The sequence below is a fragment of the Pavona decussata genome, unplaced genomic scaffold (assembly GCF_977016875.1).
Source record: "Pavona decussata unplaced genomic scaffold, jaPavDecu1.1 SCAFFOLD_28, whole genome shotgun sequence".
In the NCBI taxonomy this organism is placed as follows: domain Eukaryota; kingdom Metazoa; phylum Cnidaria; class Anthozoa; order Scleractinia; family Agariciidae; genus Pavona; species Pavona decussata.
The window spans coordinates 719,791-744,670 of record NW_028145451.1 but is presented as its reverse complement, the minus strand read 5'-3'; the positions used below and the strand labels follow the sequence as shown (position 1 = coordinate 744,670).

At 39.1% G+C, this 24,880-nt stretch overlaps 2 protein-coding genes across 9 annotated transcripts in view; one reads left to right on the top strand and one right to left on the bottom strand.

The window, feature by feature from the left end:
* The first annotated feature begins 64 nt into the window (after positions 1–64).
* Positions 65–7,822, top strand: LOC146484968 (m7GpppX diphosphatase-like). The gene is made up of 4 exons (XM_085103849.1): positions 65–267; positions 4,195–4,505; positions 5,396–5,620; positions 6,697–7,822. Exons 1-4 carry the CDS (start codon positions 93–95, stop codon positions 6,988–6,990), a joined length of 1,005 nt encoding a protein of 334 aa, XP_084959975.1. The 5' UTR covers positions 65–92; the 3' UTR covers positions 6,991–7,822.
* Positions 7,823–10,174: 2,352 nt separating this feature from the next.
* Positions 10,175–24,880, bottom strand: part of LOC146484967 (ras and EF-hand domain-containing protein-like) — a 29,965-nt gene continuing 15,259 nt past the window's right edge. For 4 of the 8 annotated variants that reach the window (XM_085103843.1, XM_085103841.1, XM_085103845.1 and 1 more), the window contains exons 10-25: positions 24,014–24,254; positions 21,717–21,917; positions 19,708–19,802; positions 19,167–19,221; positions 18,642–18,680; positions 17,834–17,922; positions 17,597–17,702; positions 15,925–16,713; positions 14,639–14,707; positions 13,870–14,076; positions 13,246–13,381; positions 13,064–13,145; positions 12,729–12,843; positions 12,428–12,547; positions 12,170–12,246; positions 10,175–11,855 (exon numbers count right to left, since the gene is read on the bottom strand). In XM_085103843.1, coding sequence (XP_084959969.1) covers positions 11,750–11,855; positions 12,170–12,246; positions 12,428–12,547; positions 12,729–12,843; positions 13,064–13,145; positions 13,246–13,381; positions 13,870–14,076; positions 14,639–14,707; positions 15,925–16,713; positions 17,597–17,702; positions 17,834–17,922; positions 18,642–18,680; positions 19,167–19,221; positions 19,708–19,802; positions 21,717–21,917; positions 24,014–24,254 — 2,527 coding nt within the window. In that variant the 3' untranslated portion in view covers positions 10,175–11,749. The remainder of the gene's footprint in view (positions 11,856–12,169; positions 12,247–12,427; positions 12,548–12,728; positions 12,844–13,063; positions 13,146–13,245; positions 13,382–13,869; positions 14,077–14,638; positions 14,708–15,924; positions 16,714–17,596; positions 17,703–17,833; positions 17,923–18,641; positions 18,681–19,166; positions 19,222–19,707; positions 19,803–21,716; positions 21,918–24,013; positions 24,255–24,880) is intronic. The other 4 variants (XM_085103842.1, XM_085103844.1, XM_085103847.1 and 1 more) reach the window with 4 other exon arrangements.

The following is a 24,880-nucleotide window of genomic DNA, read 5'->3' as shown; positions in this document are numbered from 1 at the left end:
TGTTGCCTGGCTACTAAGGTAGCGTTCCGATCGGTTATCGATTTACAGAGAACCAACGACTTGCGTTCGACTTGCATTTGAAAGCTAACAAAATGGCGGCCTCCAACCCTCAAGAGAAAAGCGAGAATTCTGAACCTCCAGCCGTTAAAAAGATCAAACTTTTGGATGGAGATACCTTAGATAACGACAATCTGGAATCTTTTCGAGGTTTCAAGCTAATCAAAGTCTTGAACAAAAATGCGCAAGCGAAGAATATTGCCATACACGGTGAGCAATTTCCTTATCTTGCTGACTGCCACTGGTACAAACTTAAGTTTGCATGTTCATGTTTATATTTTGGAGAAGATTTCCGTACAGCCCCATATATTAATTATGCATCCCTCGATCACTGTCTTACTTATCCTCTTACATAAACAGAGTTAAATATTTAGAGTTTGAGTCATGTATAAAGCCTGTATAATGACTTATCTTTTCACCCTCTAATCTTCTTTCCTTCAGACGATGCCAATCTTTTTTCAACATAAAGATATCTCTCACTATCACTATCTAACTCACTAATACAGGTCCGCTTTCCATTCACCAAAAATTTTCGGTTTGAATTTTCGGAAATTTTGGTCTCGAATGGAACGGGCTTATACTCGGTCATCACGTGGTCAGTTTTTGCCTCAGGCTTCTTCAATCTTGACGCCGTTTATCGTATGTGTTCAAACAGCGGTCAGTGTAAAATGCAGACTGCAGACTGCAGACTGGGGGTAAAATGCAAACTAAATTATAAAGACTATCTTTTTAAAGTTACAGTCAATCCAGGTCATGCGTAAACAGTAATTCCAAGAATGAAATGAACATTCGAATTTCTCTTTGTAATAATGTCTGACGTGTGAATGAAATGTTGGACATCTCTCTGGAAATTGTTCCGAAAAAGACGCATTAATTAAAAAAAAGATTCAAAATACTTGGGAAACAATTGTTATTCTTGAAATATTCAATTTTGCAATGTAAAGAAAAATTCATAGCTTTATACTGTCAATAAGCTAGGGAAATTTATATGGGAACTCTGAAATCTCGTTGGCGATTTTGAAAACTGACATGTAAATTTCAAAACTCCATTCAAATTTCAAAAATATCGTTCACGCGAGACCTGGGTTGACTGTAAAACACTCGAAGTGATTTTGGTCTGTATGGAAAGCTAATAAGTAAGTGTAGAATTCCAAAAAGATACATGTAGCGTTGTTAGCAAAAATAAGGAATTTGAGGCTTGCGAAAAAAACTTTGCGTGACTTTTGGGGACGGCGCCCTACTTCTTCCAATACTTTCAAAAATTATTTCTCCATGAATTCGCTTCGAAATAAAGAGAAAAACCGCTCAACAAGATATTTAGATGTTTTAGTTTTGAAAAAAAAAATGCATTTGACGATGTGCTTTCAAAATATATCGCTGAATTTTGAAGTGCGCGGATGGATGCATTTTACTACTGTCCGCCGTGAATTAATTACGTTGTAAACAAATCGAGAACAGAAAACTCAAAAATTCGTATCTCGGTAAATATATGTCCTATCGAGCTCATTTTTGTCTCTAAAGAAAGCTGAGTAAATGTAAAATTCAAATATGAAAAGATTTCTGTTGCACAAATAAGGTGAAAGGAATTTAGCGCTTGCGAAAAAATCGTAGAAAATGAAAACAGTTCTCACGGTTTAAAATGAATGAATACTTTCCGGGATACAACCTGCCCAACCGAACAAAATTTAATTTAATTTAGTCTGCATTTTACCCCTGGTCTGCAGTGTTCAGTCTGCATTTTACCCCGAGTCTGCATTTTACCCCCAGTCTGTAGTCTGCAGTCTGCAGTCTGCATTTTACACTGACCAGTTCAAACAGTCCGACTGGAAACTTTTGAATGGAACATGAGAATTTCGAAAATACCGAAATTTTCACTTTTTGGGAGCACTGAAAAGGTTGTCCTAAATTTTCGAAAATCTTTTCCGGAAAAGATCCTGTTCCATTCGATTTCCACCCGAAATTTTCGAAAATTTTGTCGAATGGAAAGCGCCCAGCCTCAACCAACCTTGTTGCTAGGGTCCTCTCTCTTCCTCCCTCAAGAAAGGACCCTGGTTGTGGCTGGTCACGTGACTGCACATGAAAAACTTCCCCCCAGTCAGGGAACAGTCGCTCTATTATTTTGTTTGCAACATCAATTCAAGCGGGCATGAAAGCAAGAGGAATGCAAGAGATTTGGCGCAGTAGAATCTAGTGAATTTCAAACGGTCAAGGAAGCAGAGGTTGATAATTATTAATACTACAACTTTGAGGAGGAGGCCAAGCATTAGCAGGGAATTGGAACCTACCTTTTTTATAAAATTAATGAGTTCCTTTATTCCTCTCTGTTCCATGGTGGGTGTAATTAAGGCAGACTTGACACAACTTAGTGACCTTACTACATATTATTGAGATGTCTGTATTATCCTTTCAGGGACTATGTGAATTCTCTGAAAATGTAGAGGTGGTTGCAGGGAGAGGTTCAACTGTAACTTCAAATCTTTGGTTAGCCAGGGGTTTCATTAAGGGTTGGGCTGGGGTCAAATTGACCACCTGTCAACACAGCTTTGCCTGATTGCCTTTAACATCTCGACTAACTTTTTCTGTAAAATAACATATCCAAATAAACAATCTTGCCCTGGTGCACTTATTTCTTGTCTGCCTGTTTAAAATCATAATGAAGCCCCTGTACGAGCTACCCTTGTTTAACATCTAGCCACCAATAGCAATAAATTATTATAACAAGAAACTTCCTTTTCTAGAAGTACTTTTCTTCTTAGTTTTATTTGTATATATAGTCTGCTTCTGGAATAAATAAAGTATGTATGTATGTATGTCTGTCTGTCTGTCTGTCTGTCTGTCTGTATGTATGTATGTATGTATGTATGTATGTATGTATGTAATGTATGTATGTATGTATGATAAGGTCTAATCTAGTGGATTTGAATCTTACAACTCTTTAATAGTGGTTTAGGTGATAAAATAATATTACCGTATCACAACACGACTGCTTAATGTACTTGACACAATCTGAATATATTTCAAATTGACCTTAAGGACGGTGCCTGCTATTGTTACTGCGCATACGTTCTGCGCATCGCGAGATACTCGGGTTTCCTATGGGTGGTGCCTACTAATACAGGAATATTTTTGTGCGGTTTAAAACTATACGGAGAAAGCAGAACTTACCAAATGCTTTTGGTATCTCAAAAGAAAATTGGGGGTAACCATGCATTTTTCAGAGATAATTAAGCTTCAATTTAGGAAAAAATCCCATACATTGCTTTATATTTTGCCTTTTTTTAGAGATATTACCGCTTAATATCTCTGAAAAATGCGTGGTTACCCCCAATTTTCTTTTTGGATTCCAATAGGCCTTGCTAAGATCTGCTTTTCCCGCATAGTCATAAACCGCACAAAAATACTTCGGTATTAGTAGGCACCGTCCTTAATTGACATGAAAAAGCTTTAACTCTATTCATGCAACACAAAAAGCAGCCAAACATAGGTAAATTGATATTCATTAAAAGGCAATCTATACATTTTAATATTTGAATGGATGGAGTCAAATCAATAAAAATAATTCAAATTCTCGAAAAAGTTAGTGTACATGCCCTCTCAACTTTTTTTGTTTATGGTAAATGAAAGGGAAGCAGGTCTTTCATTTAAATGCAGTAAATTCTTAGTATGGAGTCCGCTAACAGTCTTGTTTTGGTTTCTTTTCTCTTGTTTGCTTTTTTTCATTTTTGTTGTCTGTCCAGAACCCCAGCACTTTAAAAATTATTTTTATCAACCAAAGTGGCTAGTGAAGGTGTACAAAACTGAATTTTTACTAAGTATAGGTAAATAATATTATTGTGGCTAGTTGGCTCCCGTAAGTCTTGAGCCCTGGGTTCGAACTAGTATTAACCCTTTTAAAACTGATTTGAGTGGGAAAATTTTGGTATTTCTGAAAAGTGGTTGTTTACTGGAGGTGGTCTCTTAGAGAGGTGGTAGGACAAGGAGATTTGACTGCATATTAAACACATTCTGGTGACAATCGATCTGTTTGCTCATTTAGAGAAATTTGGCTTTTAGACCAAATCCCTATTAACTTTTGCCCCTTTTCCCACTGAGTCCTTATTGATTTCCACATAACACAGACTGTTATTCTTTTCACAGGGAAATTTGAGAATTCTGAGCATGATACTGTGGTGCTCTTGGAAAAAACACCATTCTCGGAAGATATGTTGCCACAGATGTTGTCATCGGAAACTAGTTTGGTGAAGGAATTTAACAATGACATTTACAGCCAATACATGTGTCATCTACAGTCATGTTTTAATACTTTAAAGGGAACAGTCATCTATCCTGCTACAGCCAGACACCTGGACAAATTTTCTGCACAAAATGTGCATTTTGTGTATGAAACACCAGCAGATTATGAGTCAATAACTCTGCCATTTATTGAGGAACAGTCTTTCAGTATTCAGGTGAGTTTGGGATTTGTCAGCAAGCAGAATATTACAGTCAATCCACGTCATGGGTGACCAGTATTTCCAAGAATGAAATGAACATTCAAATTCCTCTTTGTAATGTCTGGCATTTGAATGGAATGTTGAACATACATTCCTCTGGAAATCTTTCTGAAAAAGACTCATTAACTGAAAAAAAGATTCAGAATACTTGTGAAACAATAAATTATTGTTATTCTTGAAATACTTAATGCTGTAATGTAAAGAAAAATTCATAGCTTTATACCGTCAATAAACTAGGGAAATTTCTATGGGAACTCTAAAATCTCACCTGTGATGTTCAAAACTGACATGTAAATTTTGAAACTCCATTCAAATTCCAAAAATACCGGTTACGCGTGATGTGTGTTTGACTGTAAGCTATTTCTGAATTGTCATTATCCTGTTTTCTTAGAGTGTTTTTCAAAACCAAAACCAAATAAACTACTCTGACAAATCACAACAGAGAAACAACACAAAGAACCAATCAGGTACACGGTTTCATTCACAAGCACAAGAATGTATTTAATATGTAAGTTCACAGTCCATTTCCCCAGTTCTAACTTATGAAGGACTGGCTATTTTTATACTTGGCTCCAGTTGCAAGCTTGTTTGCTGTCATTTATGACTGAAATCATTAATCAAATAGTGGCTAGACTTTGATATTTGCCCCACTGAAAACTTTTAGTTTAAATTACAGGCAGGTTCACCTGGAGTACAACTGTAATTTTGCTGCAATTTAATACTGAAAGTAAAAATGTAAAATATGTGAACTTTAAGTTCACTAACTGAAGGCTAACTTGGGTCTCTTCACATCTGCATTTTTACTTGCAATAAATTGTACTATTTTAATTTTGTTCTCATTGCAGTGGGTGTACAACATTTTAGACAAGAAAGCTGAAGTGGAACGTGTTGTGTTTGAAGACGTGGATCCTGCAACTGGCTTTGTGTTGTTGCCAGATCTGAAGTGGGACCAGAAACAGTTGGAGAATATGTATCTTGTGGCAATCTGTCATGCACATGGTATCAAATCGCTTAGAGATCTCAACAGAGCTCATCTTCCTTTGTTGAAGAACATCCAGCAAAAAGGGCAGGTAATGATCTTTAGTTGTGTTGGCTAGCCATTCTGTGAGCTCTTCAAGGGTAATTACCCAAATCAGACAACCTGAAAACTGGCAGTGTTTCATGAAATCAAGTTACAGCATTCGAAAATGGGCTGATGTTGACAGATTAGGGTGAAATTCTAGTACAAAAAGGAAAACGTTTGCAATTCAGGTGGGGCACCCAGTCCCCTCTGATGGGGGAGGGGGGGGGGTAGGAGGGTCTGCAGTTTTATATAGGTCATTCAGCACAGGCAGCCAGGAAGCCTCTGTGAATTACCAGGGGGTTATTCAGTACAGGGAGGGTGGGTGACCCAGGAACCTGAGCGGGTAGGTGACCAGGATGCACTCATGCCACTGCAAAAGTCTAAAAAATGGGTATAGATCTTTAGTTCCAGGTACTGAAGTTTGAGAGCATGAAGGATAGTATTTTGGGATATGCATATTTTGTTAATAAGTGAATGGATGGATGAATAACTTTAATTAACCTCTGGACTGACTAGGGCCGGTTAGGCCCTTAACTTAAAATAATTCTAAGCAATATGACTTGGCAAAAACAAATGAGGATTTTACTTTTAGCAGTTTTGTGTCTGAAGCCAGTAATTTCGTGGATTAAACTTTTACCCAGCCATTATTTATTTTGATTGTGAACAAAGCTTGTTGTGCTGCATACCTAAAGCAGCAAACTTACTGTTTTGGAGTACATTAAAGATTGTGTCAGATTGTAGGATGAATGGACAAAAATCCACATGCATGTTATACATAGTAATTGCATTAATCTCAAACTTGATTGTTAGGCCATTCCTTTTTTTATCGTTTACTGTCGTTCAGTCAAACCAGATTTTGGCTGCAAAACCAAAATACAAAACAGGGCAAAAAGAAAAATAATTAGCACTTGGTTACTTTTTTTTAAACTCTGGAGTAAATGAAATGTAAATGGAGCAATTTAAATGGAGGATGACCCTTTCAGATGTGGAAAAAAGGTACATTTGTGGCGTATCTTTTTCAGCACAACTCGCGACTTGGTGACTAATTTTTTAACTTCAATTATCGCATTTTCTCTATTTTAGGAAGCGATAAAAGAGAAGTATGGTGTTCAGTCCGATCAACTTCGGATTTATGTACACTACCAGCCTTCTTACTATCACTTTCACGTGCATTTCACTCATCTTAATTACGATGCTCCGGGATGTGGAATTGGCAAAGCTCATCTCTTACAAGATGTGATTGATAATATAGAGACCATTGATTCGGATTATTACCGGAAGAAAACGTTAGCTTGTTTGTTTAAAGCAAATGATAAACTCTTTAAAAGATTCCAGTCTGCAGAGAATACTAAATGTGGTGACCTTGGGGAACTCTGAATTAGGTGATGTTGAACATGTGAACGTACATGTATTTAGTATAGCAGGAAAAAAACAATGTGTTGAAGAGTTTCATTGCATGTTAACATGGGGTGAAGATGGCCGATTTACATCTGGTAAACTACATTACCACCCTCGTGTGAGACACGAATCGCGTCGTGTGCGGAGAGCTTGAAACTGTAAGTATCGTGGAGTAAAGTTCTCACGGAATGTTAATGTAAGGTCAACAATAATACGCAAAAAAACTGTTTTCCTACCACCATTGATCGAGATTCGAGCCATCAAAAAGATGGTTGCAAGGGAACAAGGGCCCCTGAAAAACCAGAGAGCCTCCCATGCCTTGCCATAAACTCCACTATTTGGCGTTGTCAGCGGGAAATCAGGCAGCCTATGAATACCAAGCACTTCTAGTAGAGCAATGACGGAGTGATGATCATGTTTGCAGGCCAGCAGTCGCATACTGATCCAGTTCCATCTCTCTTATATATCTCGGAGACATTTCATTATTTATGGAGAGTCCAATGGCTGTCTAAGCCTCGCAGAAAATTTCAGTGCCCTGTATGTTTCTTATGCCATTGTACTGGAATTTTAATATTTATTCAGATCTGACACAGTTCGTATGTTTCAATATTTGACTGAGATAAGAGTCTGCCAACCTCGTTGCCAAGTCTGTCCTCTTCACGTCCCAGGGAGCATCAAGAGGAGAAACCCTGGGAACGAGGTTGAGAGTCTGGAAGTTGTTAAACCCCTTGCAACTTCCCCATCTTCGGAGACCCAGTAGCAGTTAGTCGGGTGGAAGGGATTTTTGTGGGCGAAAGTATACTGTAAGAACGGGAGAGCCTCTCCCGTTCTCTTACGAAAATCCCTTCTATCCTACTAACTGGGTCTCCGAGGATGGCCCAGGGCCTCTCCCGTTCTTACAGTAAACTTGCGCCCACGAAATTCCCTTCCACCTGACCAAATGCCCTTGGGTCTCCGAAGATGCATCCTCTCTGGGACGTGAAGACGAGAGACCCTGGGAGGGGGTTGAACCCTTAGTAGTTTGCCCTGAAAATAAACGCTCACTCAATTAAAAGCACTGAAACAAAAGTCCTCAGGTTACCAACTCTTTCATTCCGCTTAAAATTCTATTCGCTAAGCCTTCCTAAGTTAAAACCATTGTATCCCAAGTATCCAGAGTTAACTTAGAAAGGCTTCATGAAACTTTCACGGTCGAAATCGCCATTCTCGTGCACACAGAGTAAAAGTTGTTAACAAAGCGTACTGTTAGGCCAAAAATGCCACATGGTATTGATTGAGCAAAGTCATAGACTTTTTTCAATTCGGTTAATATATATCAACTTTTTTCTTTGGTAAGTTTATGATTTTTTTTCAATGCCATTAATATAAATCAACCTTTTTCCTTTGGTGAGTTTATTATTTATGCTAATACTTAAGTTACTCAAATTGAAATGTTTGTATTAAAAAAGCTTTCACTTCTCAATCTCACTTGTCTGCTTCCGGCCACGGTCAATTTCCATACTCACACACACGGCAAAGCCACGACAACTTATTCGTCCAGAAAGATGTCCATCCCTACAGCAGCATTATTTACGTCTGTAAAGTTTGGGTGTCCTGTAATCAGTTAACGTAAGGGGGGGGGGGGGGAGGGGTGAGGTGTTTGGGGAACCCAGGATTGAGTTGGGTATCCGAGGTTTTCTCTGTACTATTTTAGCCAAGAACCATATGCAACACTTGCCTAGTTCCTAGGCCTCTCTCTGTTTTTCATCTCGGTCAATCCGTTTCGGCTGTACCTCACCGAAACGAATTGACAATGAGGGCCTGGAAGAAAGCCGTACAGGGACAAGGCAAATGCAACACGACAAGCAGTCAGTGAAAGGCTTTGCTGCCCCTTTGTTCGACTTGTCCTCAAAACCGGGGGGGGGGGGGGCACCTCTGGTACCAGCGAGTAAGAGCGTAAAGGCAATAAGTATCACTTCTCCGTTACGTGGAATTTATATTTGTCGAGTACAAACGTTTGGATTTTAATAAAGACATTCCATTCGAAGTACATGCGCTACATATCTTAAAATGGCCCCTTCTCTCAGCCGTCTAAAAAATTATGTACAAATTTGTTGGCTTATTTTTGTTGCTATCTTCATGATCACGACCTTATCAGTGCAGCATGGCGTGATTTTGGCAACGCGCAAGAGCACATGAGAAGGAAAAAATCTCCCACTGCCCTCGCGTGTTCCAGAAATCGCAACGCTACATTTTAAAAACGCTTGCGAATCGATACGTAAGCTATCATGAACGAAGATGAAATACGATATTTGGTATATCTTTAAATAAAAACTTGATTAAGTATGAATGCATGAGTTACATGTATAACATTTTGAATTTCGTTGGTACAAGCAATATGATTCGTCAAGAATCACAAAACAATGTAAAACACAACAGGAAAACCGGCTTCCTTGCAAAGGATCTTTAAAACAGTGCAAAATCCAGTATAACTAACAGACCTTGTGGAAATGCGTTTCTAAAGACATCGACTGAATAAGACAGTGCATGCAACACGCCGAAGTGACTCCTTGTGTGAAGCGAAGCATTCAGCCAATCAGGATCCAAGCCTCCAACATACAGCTCGGTTAACTGCCCGGTTTGCTCGATTAGCACCTTGAGGCCTGGAACATGACTGACTTTTATGGGGATCGATTATTCAATCAGACTTCAATGATAATTGACAGGAAGCCAATGCAAGTTCACTTGTGACATCGCGTTGGCTTCCTGAAGCCATACTCGAATTCCGATTGGATAATACATTGCTCTAAAGTACGCGAATTCGTAACGTGTTCACAATTGTCTGCCGCGCTCTGAACTATTAAGCGGAGAGTAAGCCAAGTTTACAAAAAATCCTACCGCTAATGAGAACACTTTTAGTGGTAATCTTCGGTGATTGATACTAGCTTGTGTAGCTTAAACCCGAACATCAGAAAGTTATCACAACAACTTCATGCGGCGATAAAGTCGCAACATTACATTTCCGTGCATTTGAAGCTGTTACCAAAACGTTCTTGTAATAAATTTAAAATCGAAATGGTTAGCTTGTAAAGGAAAGCAGAGATACGGGCTTTCTCTTCCACTTGCATGTTTTTTTTTTGTTTTGTTTTTTTTGCGAACATTTTCCACAATACCTTTTTTTAAAAAAATGTAGAAAATCCGTTGTGAGTCCGATTTGTTCACACAAGGAATGTTTGTTATGTTAGAGTGCACTGTATTTTTACCATCCTTACTTTTACTTGTCATTTACAAAAAAACTTTCCATTCCTGATGGTTGTTTTACGTAAATCATGTAAAAAAAAAAAACGTCAGAAAATAACTAAAAAGCGGCTCGTCTATCCGAAAGCCTTCTTTTCTGCCACTGTTTATCTTTATACTTACAAAACATTCCTTCTAAAACTTAACACGTCTTCAAAACCGCATGAGATTATCATTAAAATATTCTATCCACTACGTTCTTAATTGCGCTGACTCAAATCGAAGAAGGGATGTGAATTTTATAAATAAAATACTAAAATACAAACAAATCAGGCGTGAATTTCTCGCATACATGGTATGCCGAGACCAGGTCCCATAGCGCAAATAAATATTTTAAATTCCACTTACATTTTTGTTAAAAATACGGATTATTTACAGAGTAAATAACGCGAAAACGCCTTTACAATTTGCGTGATCGATAGCATGGAACTTAAGCACAGATGCCTGTGGCAATGGAAGGCAACCGGAAGTTTAATGATTTCCTTTTGGGACATTCTTACGTCTAGCACCAGTAAAAAAAAGGTGAAAACAAGCCGCCTGCCACCAAAACCAGTCGACGAAAAGGAAAAACAAGCAACCGAAGGGACATCTAACTTCCGGTGGCCGCCCGCGTCACAAATGCCTGCACTAAAGATTGCTCACCATTCATCCTCCAAACGTGAATATAAAAGCTATAATAACAAGCTAAAATCATTTTAAGAACCGTATCTCACTCCAGAATTTGATATATTACTTTGAAGGCTTCATTTAAACGTCGCATTTCACTCACGTCCAATACAATTCAAGTCACAGAAATTCGTTCGACTTTTCGGTTGTTCACTTCTCAAAGTGTATTACATGTTGTCTGTGTGGCAAGAGCGATTTTCAGTTGAGTGTTAAAGTAATTCGCGTTTGCTTTGGCTTTACTTTATTACGCTCTGTCGCAAGACTCGCGCCACTTTCTCAGCCAATGAGAAACAACAAAGCCAATCGCGGCTTGGTCACACACGTTTTTCCATGTATTTGCTTCCTAGTTCTGATTGGTTCATTGTGCTGTTTACGTCTGTTCTGATTGGTTAGAGTAATTATTTTGAGTTTGGTTTTCCAACACTCGGTTGAAAACCGCCCTATGGCGCCGATTTACTGCCATTTGCCAGATTTTTTTGAGGCTTGAATAACATACGACGCCACTGACATGCGACGAACAAATTGGGCCTCGGAAGAATCCTGCATAATTCAGCACTAGACCAATAGGCCGTTATTTCCATAAACCGTCGCTACAGCAGCCGAAAATCCTCCGATTATTGTCATCCAACGATAAAAAAGCGCCAGCACTTCAAAAGTAACATGTGAACATTTCGTCCGTAGCCTACGTCATGTTTCTTAGCAACCCGTTTCCCTTTCAAACTATAGCCGCTGGATCGGTTAGTTATCGGAGCCGATACCTATTTACTCATCACACGCTTGTTCTTGGCATGTTCAGCTACGTAGGGCAGCAGTTCGCTTTCTTCTTGTTTTTATGATCGCCTTCCGTGAGTCTTAATCCATTGCTTTCCTCAACTTCGGTATCTTCAATTTTTCTGAGCAATCTAAATAATAAGAAAAAGGATGTTGTTAAAGTTCTTGTCTGACTATTTACCCTCAGTTAGCTACGATGCACTAAAAAGTCAATATCAACAACAAACATGCGTCTTTTCTACGACAATTCTTCCAAGGCCACGCTTTGTAAATAGCCAACTGGTTTGCCTCCCACCAGTTGGTATTTTTTTAAACAAATGTTATGCTCAGTTTGTATATTTATTTCATTGATTTATAGTGTCCCCAATTAGATTTCACACCCTAAGATATGAATTATAGGAAATGGCATCCCTTAATGTAAACCAAAGTACTGTACAACGCTCACCTTCCCAGCTCAATACAGGCTTCAGTGATGTTCTTGTTCTCCTTCGAGCTTGTTTCTATAAACAGTGCGCCATACTCCTACAAACAAAAAAAATAGAATCATAACCATTGCATTTGACTCAGTTAAGAGTTTGCGTGCCAGTTGGACTTATCATAGTCTCTCTAGCAATCGGTAGAGAACTTACATTTCTCACCGGCTGTAGTTCTTTCATGACAACAACGGAGAAATCAAGGGTCGGGATGGTGGGGTGTGTCTCACCTTGGCTAATTTCTCTCCTTTCTCCTCCGAAATGACGGTCTTCCCTTCCTCAACATATGATTGGCGTAAATCAATCTTGTTACCGCACAGCATTATGGGAATGGGCTTTTGCGTGCTATCCTGTAAAGGAACCAGACTTTCAGCACAAACCAACAACCAACCTCATTCCCAGAAGACAGACATCCTGGGAACGAGATTGCCCGTCAACATGAACAAAACAAACTAAAAACAAGATTGAAACCCATCGCTTTCAAATGCCTCGATGTTGGGGAATAAAAGGCTCTACAGGTAATTTACGTACCTCAATCGCCTCCACCCAGTCGCGCACATCAAGATATGATGTTTCACAAGTTACGTCATACAAGAGTAGCACTCCATCAGCCTTGCGAAAATAAGACTTGGCGATACTCCGGAACCTACAACACAAGAGGATCAGTTTTGATGAATATGATGTATCAGCATATGTGAAACATATCACGTTCGTGAGCCGCAGGTATAGGATGCAAGAGAGAGAGAGTGATCCTTGCAGTTGTAAAGAGAGTATTTTCGAACTTTCAAATTGATACTGGCCTAAACTTACATGTTCAAGCTCGTCAGTTATTCTTTTCTTCCTGCTAAATAGCAAGAATGTTTTACCTTTCTTGGCCTGCAGTATCCCACAGCTGAAGGGCGATAGTTTTGCCGTCAACGCAGAGAGTTTTCATCTGGAAGTCCACACCTGAAATACAAAAATTTAACGATAAACAGACAAACAAACAAACAAAAGACGAGCCCTTAAAGAAGCGATCTGACAAACGCCGTATCTAGCTTGTACATACCAAGCGTGGAGTTGAGAGCGTTATGGAATCTGTTCCGGCACAGTCTGAGAATAAAGCTGGATTTGCCTACTGCTGCATCTCCCGCTAAAACCAGTTTGTACATACGTTCAGGAACAGTGTTTTCCACCGCTGACGCCTGCAAAACAAATGTCGTCTGGTCAAGATGTATAGTCACTCGGTTTGTTTAACTGGGTTATACTTTTAACACAGAGTTTTGGCGGGAAAGAAAACACAACTTGAACCTGCGACGACAGGAGCGCGGCGTAATTTAGCGGGAAAACAGGACAAAATAGTGTCCAGGACACACGGACACAGCACATCATGGTGGAAAAACAACCGAAAGTCATGAGTCCCTGACGAACACGACGCGATTTGGCGGGCAAACAAGGGGAAATAAATAGATGCTTGTGAACGCGGGATGTGGCAGGAAAACGACTGAACGGCCGGCGTTCAGGGCCCACTGACTCAGCACGTCACTTGCACGCACTGACGAACGTGGCCCGATTTGATGGAGAAACAATTCAAAGCTGTGACGCGGAACGCATTTTATTTTGGCGGAAAACAACATTACCACGAACCGTGAAAAGTCCCAAAATATTTGGCGGCAAAACAGCTGCTACTCACATTCACTGGACTATTGGTAGATGCCTCAGACAAAGAGTCTGAACCAACAGCCGCACCCCTCTCCCCCTCAGGCGCTTCAGTCTCAGTGTCACTTTCTCCTTCGGATTCGGTGTGAGCTGTTGCCATGGCAACCAACTGAGCCAATTCCTCGTCTCCCACGTCATCTTCGTCAATATCTTCATCGTCCTCTTCAATGACACGTTTGAACTGTAGTGTAAACACAACAAAAATGAATAAGAATAAATAAGCAAATAGATTAATAACAGCTAGACTTTGCCACGTAGGTCTCATCTTCGTCTTGTTTTATTACGACTTATGGAATAAAAATATATATATTAATTTTTAAAAAAATTAGAAAAAGAGATGATTTACAGTTTGGAATTATTGAGTACTATTCTAAATTGGTCTAGATTATGTCTTTCTCGATACAACCACTTTAAATCTATTTAGCTCAATTAAATTTTAACGGCTGTTTAGATAACGAAGGTAATTTTAAGATTTTACAAGATTAGAATTAGTCTTCAAGTCCATACGGACATGGTAATAGAAGTCGAAAACCACCATGATTTGTTCAACACGAAGGGCCTCAACCTCCAACTAGCTAAATACCGTTTGCATTAGAAATTTTCAATAAGCTAGTTTAAAACTATTTGCTGTTAGTAGTTGGTTATATTAGCGTTAGACATAATTTTAAGCAGCTCCTACATTTAGCGCATTGTCTGATGTTTTAAGATATGCTTTACTATCAAAATGATTTGACATGTTTCACCTGAGCTTCAAGTTCTGCGCTCAGCAGAGAATCAGCTTTACCGTTTTCTGACTCGGGAAGAGAATCGGTCTGTTGATGAAATTAACAACGTTCATGAATGTTAGAATTTACAGTCATGGTCTTACACAGCTCATTTCGACAACGAAACGTAAAGGCAAACCAAAGCAGTTTACTAACGACTGTCAATGTAACAACATCTGACCAATCACGGCAGACGTAAATGATGCAATGAACCAATCAAAACGAGACCGGCGCAAACGGCGGGAAAACATACACCCGGAAAAAAGGGCGGGAAAATATGCAACCGGAGCGAAAAGCGGAAAAAAATTTAGTCGCTGCGAAGCGCGGGAACAAAATGCAACCGGTGACAAATGCGAAAAAAAAAACATGAAACCGGTAACAAGCGTGGGGAAAAAACATGCATCCTGTGCTAAGCGTGAGGAAAACCGTGCAACTGATGCTAAGCGCGCGAAACAAGTAAGTCGCGTTGAATTTCCCTCCTGATTGGCCAGAGAATCGACTTTTTTATTTGAATGGTTGACGCACTTTGTACTAGATTTAAAATAGGTACAAAACCTCTATAGCAAACTGGCAGATGATTGTCCTTTGACAGTCAATAAAATACTGCTTTGTACTATGTTTTGGAGCTTATATGTTGAACTTGGAAGCAGTTAGTGAACAACAACAGGTAGTAGCTATCTGTTAATTCCGTCCCTTTCCCTCAAAGAATGCAAATATTTGAGTTTAAATCTTCAACAATTTGGCTTTTAATTCAAAGAACAAACAGTGCCATAGAACTGTACTGTTCAACTATTAAATGGCCACATTAGGATTTTATGTGCAAAGTGGAAAGGTTGAACCAGGGAACTTGGATCAAGATTTGCTTCCAAGAGGGAAAGGGATTTTAGACGAGATATGGAGCGAGAACGCAATTATCTTTTCGCTGTTGTGTTGTTTCACTTCGTAGTTTGAACTTCAGAAATTATGATTTTTTAAAGTTAAGAATTGTAAACAACTTATTGTTTATTTACTTGTTTATTTTTTTATTAATTTATTCGTTAATTTAGTTATTTACTCATTTATTTATTGATATCAACATTATTTGTTTTTACTTCAATACAATTTAGGTTTATAAGGCCTTTCAAAAAAATCTTTCAAAATATGGATCAAAACAGAGTTAACCGTAATGTTGTTTTAAATTCTTTTTAGTCGAAAAACTAATGCGGGTTGCGCTTCATAATTTTCGTAAAACGTTAACTATAAAGCTTGTTTACGTTTATGTTTACCTTGGCTCGGTTCCGTTTAATTACCAGAGAGTTAGTTCTTTTAAGTCCAGACCCTTCAGCATGTTTAACAGGCATCGATCTGTTTTCCTCATTGTTAAGTAATCTCTTGCCGTCATTTTCATCCTTGCTTTTCCTTTGCGTTGGCCAGGGAACAGGCCTTCTTATTACCTGATCCAACGGATCATGATTAACTGTTTCTATTTCAGTGTTCAAATTCTGAACTACTGCCATAACAGGAGGAAGACGATGCGAACTCGTGATAATATTTCCTTTATAACCGTCTTTCTCCTCCACGACGCTCTCCTTGCTCGAGCGCAAAGTGTTCAGTTTTTCAGAAAGCTGCCAAAACCCAACTCCCTTGCCAAAGTTAGGTCCCTCGTCGCTTTGCCAGCGCGATGTAGGCAGTGATCTAGTCCTTTCACCAATGAAATCATTTCTTCGTCTCATTTGCTCCATACTGTTCCATTTACCAGCGCGTGCTATCGGTGGCCACGCTGATCGGTCACCCTTGCTATTCGACTTGTTAAACAATTGTTCTAGACTCTTGTGCCTACAAGGTTTTCTTAAATGACTATTCCGATCAAACGGCGACCGTGATTGTATTTGGCTGTTCGAGTTTGTTTCGATATTTAATTCTTCCGCCACTGGCTGCGCGGGGGCTGGTTCGTGTACGGTGTCGCTCTCCCACACCACGTCATTGGCTCGCTCCTGGAGTGTCACGTGACGATCGTGTGGGGTGGCCGCCAGTTTGGAAAGGTTAGGGGCAGCTTCGAAATGATGCGCATTTATCTGAATTATTGATTTAAAACGATGTTTTAACGTGGGTTTAAAGTTTTAAATCGTACAATCCTGGACGCAAATCATTGGGACAGTGAACCACACAAGACCCTACAAAATTGCCTTTGTCACGGAAATGGGAGTTTCGTGTTTCACTATTTTCATATCCATTTTGCTCCCCCACCTCCCTCTCCTCCCAGAAAAACAAAAGTTCCACAGGGGAGGGGAAGACGAGTGAAATGTGAGCTCATTTTTAGAATGAAAAGAAACTGTCCCAAGACGTTTGTCCAGAACTGTATTTTTAAAGTTTAATTTTATATAGTCATTTTTTAAACTGAAAACAGATACAACGTGGCATATTTAAAATGATTATTTTAGAGTTTATTTTTTTACTGCTAATAGATGTGTTAATTAGTACTTCCAGTGACAACACTTGACAAAATTTTTTATTTGAGTTGTGGTTTTTAGAAGATTCATTTGAAGTCTGTAAGCCTGAGCTTAATTCATCTTAGTTACTTCAGTTCAATTTTAAAACGTAGGAAAAAAGACCGACCGATCGACTGACTAACTGACTGACTGACTGACTATCAGACGGACAAACCAACTGACTGAATTATGAATCGACTGACTGACAGATTTACTAATTGATCTACCACCGATGGCATGAACAAAACAAAGTAAACCAAAAACAACAAAAATATGCTCTGTCACCTATCACCTGATCGACCGACTGTTCATGACCGACAAATTAACCGAACTTTTTTCCAATTAACTACAGAAAACCTGTTCCACTCGCCTATCAACCGATGTTATGACTGTCTACCTTAACGTTACTAGACACTCCGACAAGAAATACCAAGGAAAATAACAATTAGTAAAACGTAATGTTATGTACCGTCATGGTGTTCACATCAGACTCTGGTTCGTAACCAGACAACTCGTCGGCCTCATCAGCTTCAGCGCCATCACCGATATCATCCTCAGACTTGGGGCCTTGAAGACTAACAGAGAAATATGAAATTCGTAATATTTAGAGACGAAATGAAGGAAATGCTGGAGAAGAACATCTCTCAAGCGAAGTTTCAGAACTACGTTTAAGAAGTACTACTAAGAACATTGACTTGTAACTTACTGATTTGGTGTGATACTTCGACTTGATATGGAGCCGTAATCGCTGTGTACGCTGGGATTCCTGTGGCATTTCTCGCCACTTCTACGGGGCTAATAAAAGGAAGGGAAAAAAGAATATATCTTGGGTAAGTGTTACAAAAACTTGAGAAAAAGTGGGCAGCTTTTCTAGCAGGCAGACTAAGGTAAATTCATTTGCGATCTTGGCCTCTGATTTGTTTGCGTGAAATGAAGAAGTTTATCTCAAATTCTCCGTTAGACCTGACCACAAGTTGAAGTCAGGAATTTGAATTTTGTTCTTGGGAGGCGCCCGAAACTTGACCGGAAATAGAGGCGAAGGGTTTTGAGATAATCTACCAGGAGATAGGGAGTCCGTCGAAAAGTTGCTTTGTTCTACGCTTCTCTAAAGGCCGATTTAGACAGTACAATTTTGTTTACGAGATGGTCATTACAAGCCCACTGCACAAATTGCGTCATGCAAGTCAAAACTACAACTTGCGTACAGTTGTTGGGCATGCACCGGCAACATGTAACCTCGCATTTTGAAACGCGTTTTAAAAAAGTCTACGACATTGATTGGCCAAGACAACGATGAATAAAAGAGTTGTCTACGAGTTTTTGGCTCACGAGAGCAGCACACGCTAGAGAAGTTGCAAAAGACAGACGAAAGCAAGAATCGTAACGTCTAACTGAAGCCATACCTGGGGAAAGAGCGACAATGAGAGGCAAGCAAAACCCTGACTTCAATTATCTACCCCGATGTCCAGTCAGCTAACACTGGTAGAATGTGAACCGTAAAAATATTGAATTACCTTGGATTTGGATGATGTTGGCCTTCGACCAGTCAAAGCCTGTAAACGTGATATTCAAAGTTAACATAACTTGTAAACACACAGTGAAAGTGTAGACTGGCTAGCAGTTGATGCGGTTTCGATTTTCCAGGGTAAAGGGTAAAGGGTACAAAACAAATAGGTCCTTGCAGTCCACTGAGTCCAGGCATTATTTCTCAAAACAGCCACAGGAAATTCTGGACCCCAGAATGCGTGGTGGAGGTTTTCGGTTATAATACCTTTCGCTTTTCATGAAATCTTCGTTGATGACAGCTCGGCACATAAAATCGTTTTCAAGCCTGAAATGTTTTCCAGAGATTTGGACAATCTACGCTTCGCCTGACATGTCGTAAATCCCTGATCAAACGATCGTTTTAGAACAAGTTTCGTCCGGTAGGGGGCAAATTCAACTCAAGGTACTAGGTGGAATGAAAACGACCCGTGTCCAAAAGGACAAAAAAAAAAACAACTGAGTTAATCTTGACGTGAACACATGAGTGAAATTACCTCAAGGGCTGCTCGTAAGTCATCATTGCTTTCACACAACCTTTTGTTTGTCTCCCTGTGAATTAATACAAAATTAAAATTAAAGCACCGATACACGAAGCAATTTTTCCTACAACGGCACCTTTACTGGCATATTCACATTAGGGGTTGAAACGCGCTACCGAGTTGCAATTATACGAAAATTCGTGTCATGTAACAGTTTGGTCAGTATGCTAGTCTTCCTGAAACTGATGTGTAGACTGGAGTGTAGCACATCAAAGTAATCACTCCAAGCAATCACAGCAGACATAAACAGCGCAATGAACCAATCAGAATTCGAAGCAAATGTAACTGCCGCCAAGCGCGGGAAAACGCGTGCGATCAAGTCACGTTTGGTTTCGGTTTGTTTCTCATTGATCGAGAAAGTGTCGCGAGTTTTGCCAACCAGTCACACGGAGAAGTAAAACAAAACCAAAGCAAACGCGGACTTAATTTCGACAGTCAAATGAAAACCGCAATAAAATAAAAATAGTTAGTTGGTTAACAGAAGTTCATGACTTACTGCAAGATATCCAGCTGTTTAGAGAAGGTTTGTCTCTCGGATGACCTCATCGAGTTGTAAGCTTCGTCTTCTTCTGCCAAGTCTCGATGGAAATTCTGTAACAGTCAGTACACAAGGGGGTATTGCATATTTGTCTATGCCAGAATAAACATTCCTTCTTTTTCAGTAACGGTTTCTTACAAGCAAAAACCGTACGTTTATCCAGAATAAACATCTGTAGAGTACATTACACAATTTTATGAGCTTGGAGGATATTTTAAAGTATTAGAATTAAAGTTCAGACTGGCATAGTTTTAGTCTCACGCACGGTTGTGCAAAAAGAGGTTTTTTTTTTTAAAAGAGCGTTTATAATTATCACAAAATTCTTCAAACTTTGATTTCCAGCTACATAATGAACACTTTTTATTTTATATTTATTTTTGGGCGGGGGGGGGGGGGGGGGGGCATAAATTGCCCACCCTCACTGTATTTGACTGTTTCGATATTTTATGTGAATTGGCTTTATGTCAATTTTATTTCATTGTAATCGACTTGAGTTATAAAATATTCAAAAGTCAAGTTTAGCATGCTGTCATACCGTTGGCAGTTCCTGTGTTGTACTGTCAGTGTCAGAAGTCTCGCTAGCTAGAACATTCCGTTTTTGCTGGTGAGTAGAAGTCGATAATTTTTTATTCGTAACATTCTTTGTCTTTTGCGCAGAAAACACTCGTGCGCTGTCTGTAGTGCAAGTCACAGTTGGTGAGAAAGTCACTGATGGATTTTTACGCGCTTTGCTGTTTGTTCCAACATTATTCAAACTCCTCCTTTCTCTTGAACCTCTTGTAAAATGCTGCTCCTTTCCTTCGGAGTCTGAATCGAGTTCTGGTGTCATAAAACGCAACTTTCCATGCACCGCACTAACATTCTGCCCTCTGTCACTTTGAGCTTTGCTCTGTGCGCTATTTTGCAATTTACCCTTCATGTCAACATCGGTTCTTTTTTTCGCATAGCTTTTCCCTTTTCTCGCTTCATTTTTCTTCAACGCAATATCCTTTGACTCATTCTTTTTCAAAGCAATTTCCCCCTTTTTCACAGCAGTATTTCTCGTTGCAGTCTTTCTCAAAGCTGGGTCTCTCATTTCGCCCTTTATCACCCCAGTGCCCTTTCCCTCCTCGTTCGCTTTGCTTTCCTCTCTGCTTTTGCTCCCTTTTCCAAGTTTGCCAAAGTATTTCCCAAACTTAGCGCTGAATCTTGAGCTGTTTCTGTTTCTTAATAGTTTGTCTGTATCTCTGTCAGATTGTTCAGTATCGTCCGAAGTCAGAGGTGCAGAGTCTGTCGTCTTAGAAGGTTTACCCTGTTTAGTTTTAAATTTAATCCAGGTTATGTTGGTTTTAAAATGTTTAGCATTTTTCATTTAATTTTATTGATGTTGTTTAACATTTAATATTGACACGTCCTGTGCAAGATGAGTTTGACACACTTTGATTCTCTCTGCTCCAAAAAGAGAGGAAATTGGAGAGGCCCATGTTCAGGCTGGAAACATCACCAATGATGCCAGCAAATTTAACGAGGGCATCAATATTTTTAAGGGCTTAATCAATAAAGTGGTTCGTGAGGGCCACAAAATCACTTTGGCGATTTCGTAAGGGGTTGTCGTTACGAAAAACAGGCATAAGGTAGACAAAGTTGAACCTTGAATTCCTTAATATACACAAAATTTTTGACTGAATATGTACAGTTGATATTTTCAGATTTCGAAGATGTTTTAGTTGCTCCAACAAATACGTAAATGTGACCTCACTTAGGTCACACCCTAGTTTGGACTCTGGCAAGCCAAAATTGTCACCACGTCTCTCTCCAGTTGACGTAAAACCCTTCAACTGTCCTTAATTTACTCATCAGCCGTCATGCTCAACAATCTGCTGAAGAAACGTTGATCACTTCTGGGAGAGAACAAGTTGGCAAGACATCATTTGCACAGGATGTGTACATGTGATTTTGAATGTTTAGCGTTAATTTAGGGGGCCTACCATTGTACAATAACCCAGAATAACAGGCTCGCCAAAGAACTTCTTGTCTTCAGCAGAGACAGGATCGTCAACTTCACATGTCTGCTTTGCCGGAGGTATCAGATGGTGAATCTGACCAGCTTCCCGGCCGTTTAGAATGCCTGCGTTGTTGTTATAGTCTAATTCTTTTTCACCCTCTTCCTCTGCTAAATCTTCAGGCACCTGGAAGTTTGCTTGTTTATAAGGTTATGATTCACTACTCAGTATTTTAAACAAAGAGACCAGTTGAACCTGCTCAGTCCACAGTCACAATGTTGCAACCCCATCCACGACAAGCAAATCACAGGGTGAGAGGTTACTATCTAGTTTGCAACTTGGCCTAAAATAACTAAGTATTTGTTTAGGGGAGAGGAGAGGAGAGGGGGTGAAAGGAAGTGCTATATAGCACGGTTCATAGGTAGCGTGACAAAACCGAGTTCATGGATGACCTTTGTGAAGGGTGACGATTGCAAAGTCATTCAACTGGAATGAATGTTTAGATTGTCATATTTACTTGAAAGAGTATCATGGCCTTTATAAAAATGCCTTCACTTTTCGATGTGGTGCTGTTGTTGAGGGGTACAGGTCTTATTCAAACATGGCACTTCTTAGCAGATTTGCTCTACTTATATTCTGCACTCGTTCCGGGATGGCCCTTAGTCGGGGGAGGCACTTTTTAAGTAAACAATTTGTAGATGCAAGTGCAACATTTTTTCCAACCTTTACATAAAGTTTAAATAATTTACTATAAAGGTTTACCTTTAATTTATCAGAAAAATTATGAAATCTCAAAAATATTACTTTCAAGTTTATGACTTTTAAGTTTTAGTTCTTAATTTATTTTTTATTTCAAGTTAACTGAGTTTAAATTTTAGCTTCGATTGATTTAAGGACATCAAATTTATTTTTTTAATCTCTTCTTAAAAAAAGGAAATTTTTATCCTCGCTGTATTTCAGTTTTTAGCAATGGTATGATTTAATGCTCATGCATTTTCAACTACTTCACATTTGACAGGCTGTCAAAATTTGGTTGTGAAATCCAACTTGCTCCAAACAAGTTCTAAGTTTGATATAGAGATTGATTACCATGTAATATTTCAGACACGAGGAAGAGTGTTTCATCCAATATATTTCCAAACATCAAGAAGTTGGTTGAAAAAATGAGGTGCAGCCAAGTAATGACCAACTTCAAGGTGTTTGGAAATAGGATGAAACACTCTTTCAAGTGTTTGTTATGGTTTCTCAAACCATTACAATAATAATTTTAGGAGAAATTCAAAGCAAAAGTTCCCAGACTTTATGATAATTAAGATCAAGTTTCCAAACGTCCTTCACGGTGGTGATTTCCTTTGTTTTATCTTCATGGATTATTAATAAGTTTGAGAAGTAACAATCACAGTTCGACCTTAAAAGGTTTAAATTTTAAGAATGAGCCTATGTTTTCTTTTTGTGTTGCTGCCAATAATGAAGCATCACAGTAAGAAAATAGACACAAAACTGTGCTTCCTATCTATTAATGAGTCTGCATATTAACCAAATCAGAGCTAATTTGGATTTTGTGACCAAATTTCCACTTAGCATGGTTAAAGATTGAGCCCTGGAATTAGATTCTGAGCTCAAGATCATATTCTACTGCACAAAGAAATCAAGAGTGGTCAAACAAATTCTAATAGGCCTTATCACGGTTTTCGACGCCATTTTGACGAGTAGGCAAACACATCTGAAATAACAGTGTTTGTACGGAAATCCGATGTCAAATAATTTTCAAAAAACATCGCATCCGAAAAATTCATGAATTGGAAACTTTCGGCATTAGGAAAACGATTTTAAGTCAAAAAAATTGAGGGATGTAGCTGTGCCAGAAAGTGTCCAGTCGTGTTTTAAACTTTCCATACATTTGTCTGTATAGTGAACCAGCCGTGAACTGCTACTAAAAATAGTTCGCGGGAAAAAAATACAGGGAAATGTATGGAAAGTTCAAAACAAGACTGGACGCTTTCTGGCACAGATAGATCCCTCCAATTTTTTTCTTAAAATCCTTTCCCTAGTTCCAAAAGTTTCCAATTCATGAATTTTTCAGAAGCGATGTTTTATGAAAATTATTTGACATCGGATTCCCATACAAACACTGTTATTTCAGACGTGTTTGCCTACCCATCAAAATGGCGTCGAAAACCGTGATAAGGCCTATTATTTTGTGCAACTCTTAGCTTGATGGATGGGTATTTTGGCTGAAATAACATAAGGCAAATTTTTCCTGTAATAATGTTCCAACTTACTGAGAGCTGCTGCACCTGTATAAGCTCAGTCATGAGTGAGTTTTCATTCACGATCGCCTCATCATCAACTTCACAGCTTTGTTGAGATGGAAGCAGTGATCCTCTCCGTGAGTTGGAGCCGCTGACTGGCACCATCACTGGAATGTTTCTTGGTGGCGTTGTTTGTGCAGATCTCCCATCCTCATTGTCAGCAGAAGGAGAACCAGCAGCAAAATCTTCAGCAAACCCAGATGAACACCTGCTTTGAATAAGAGAGCAAAATAACAATGACATGATTTTCCAAGGGAAATTCAATCTGACAGACCAACCGACTGTCTACAAGTGAATTACTACATGTACATAAAGTCTACAAACCCTCTTATACAAATACAAGCAAAAATCAACAATAAAAGGCAATGTTTCATCATCATGACTCCATCATAAAGTTGAAATTTAAATTAGACTCTGGAAAAATTGTCAGAAATAACTGATCAAATAAGCATAACAAGAAGCATTGTCATTGTCACAAAAACAGTTTAGCGTAAATCGAGTCACTTTGACCATACTTTTGGTATGCTAATTTACTTGGTTATTTCTGACAATTTGTTGGAGTCTAATTTACCTTTAAACTTGATAATGGTGTCATAAAGATGCTGAAACATTTTTCATCGTTAATTTTTGCTTGTATTTGTATTAAGGGCAATTTACACGGTATGACTTTGTCGCATGCGCCAAGCTTACAACAGGCTTATGACACGAATAATAATTGTTTAGTGTCAATCAAACTTACAACTCGCTTACGACTGTCATGTACGTCACAAAAAAATGTCGTAGGATTTTAATCCTACAACAATCGTAGGATGTTGACCGAGTGACGAGAGTTGTGTG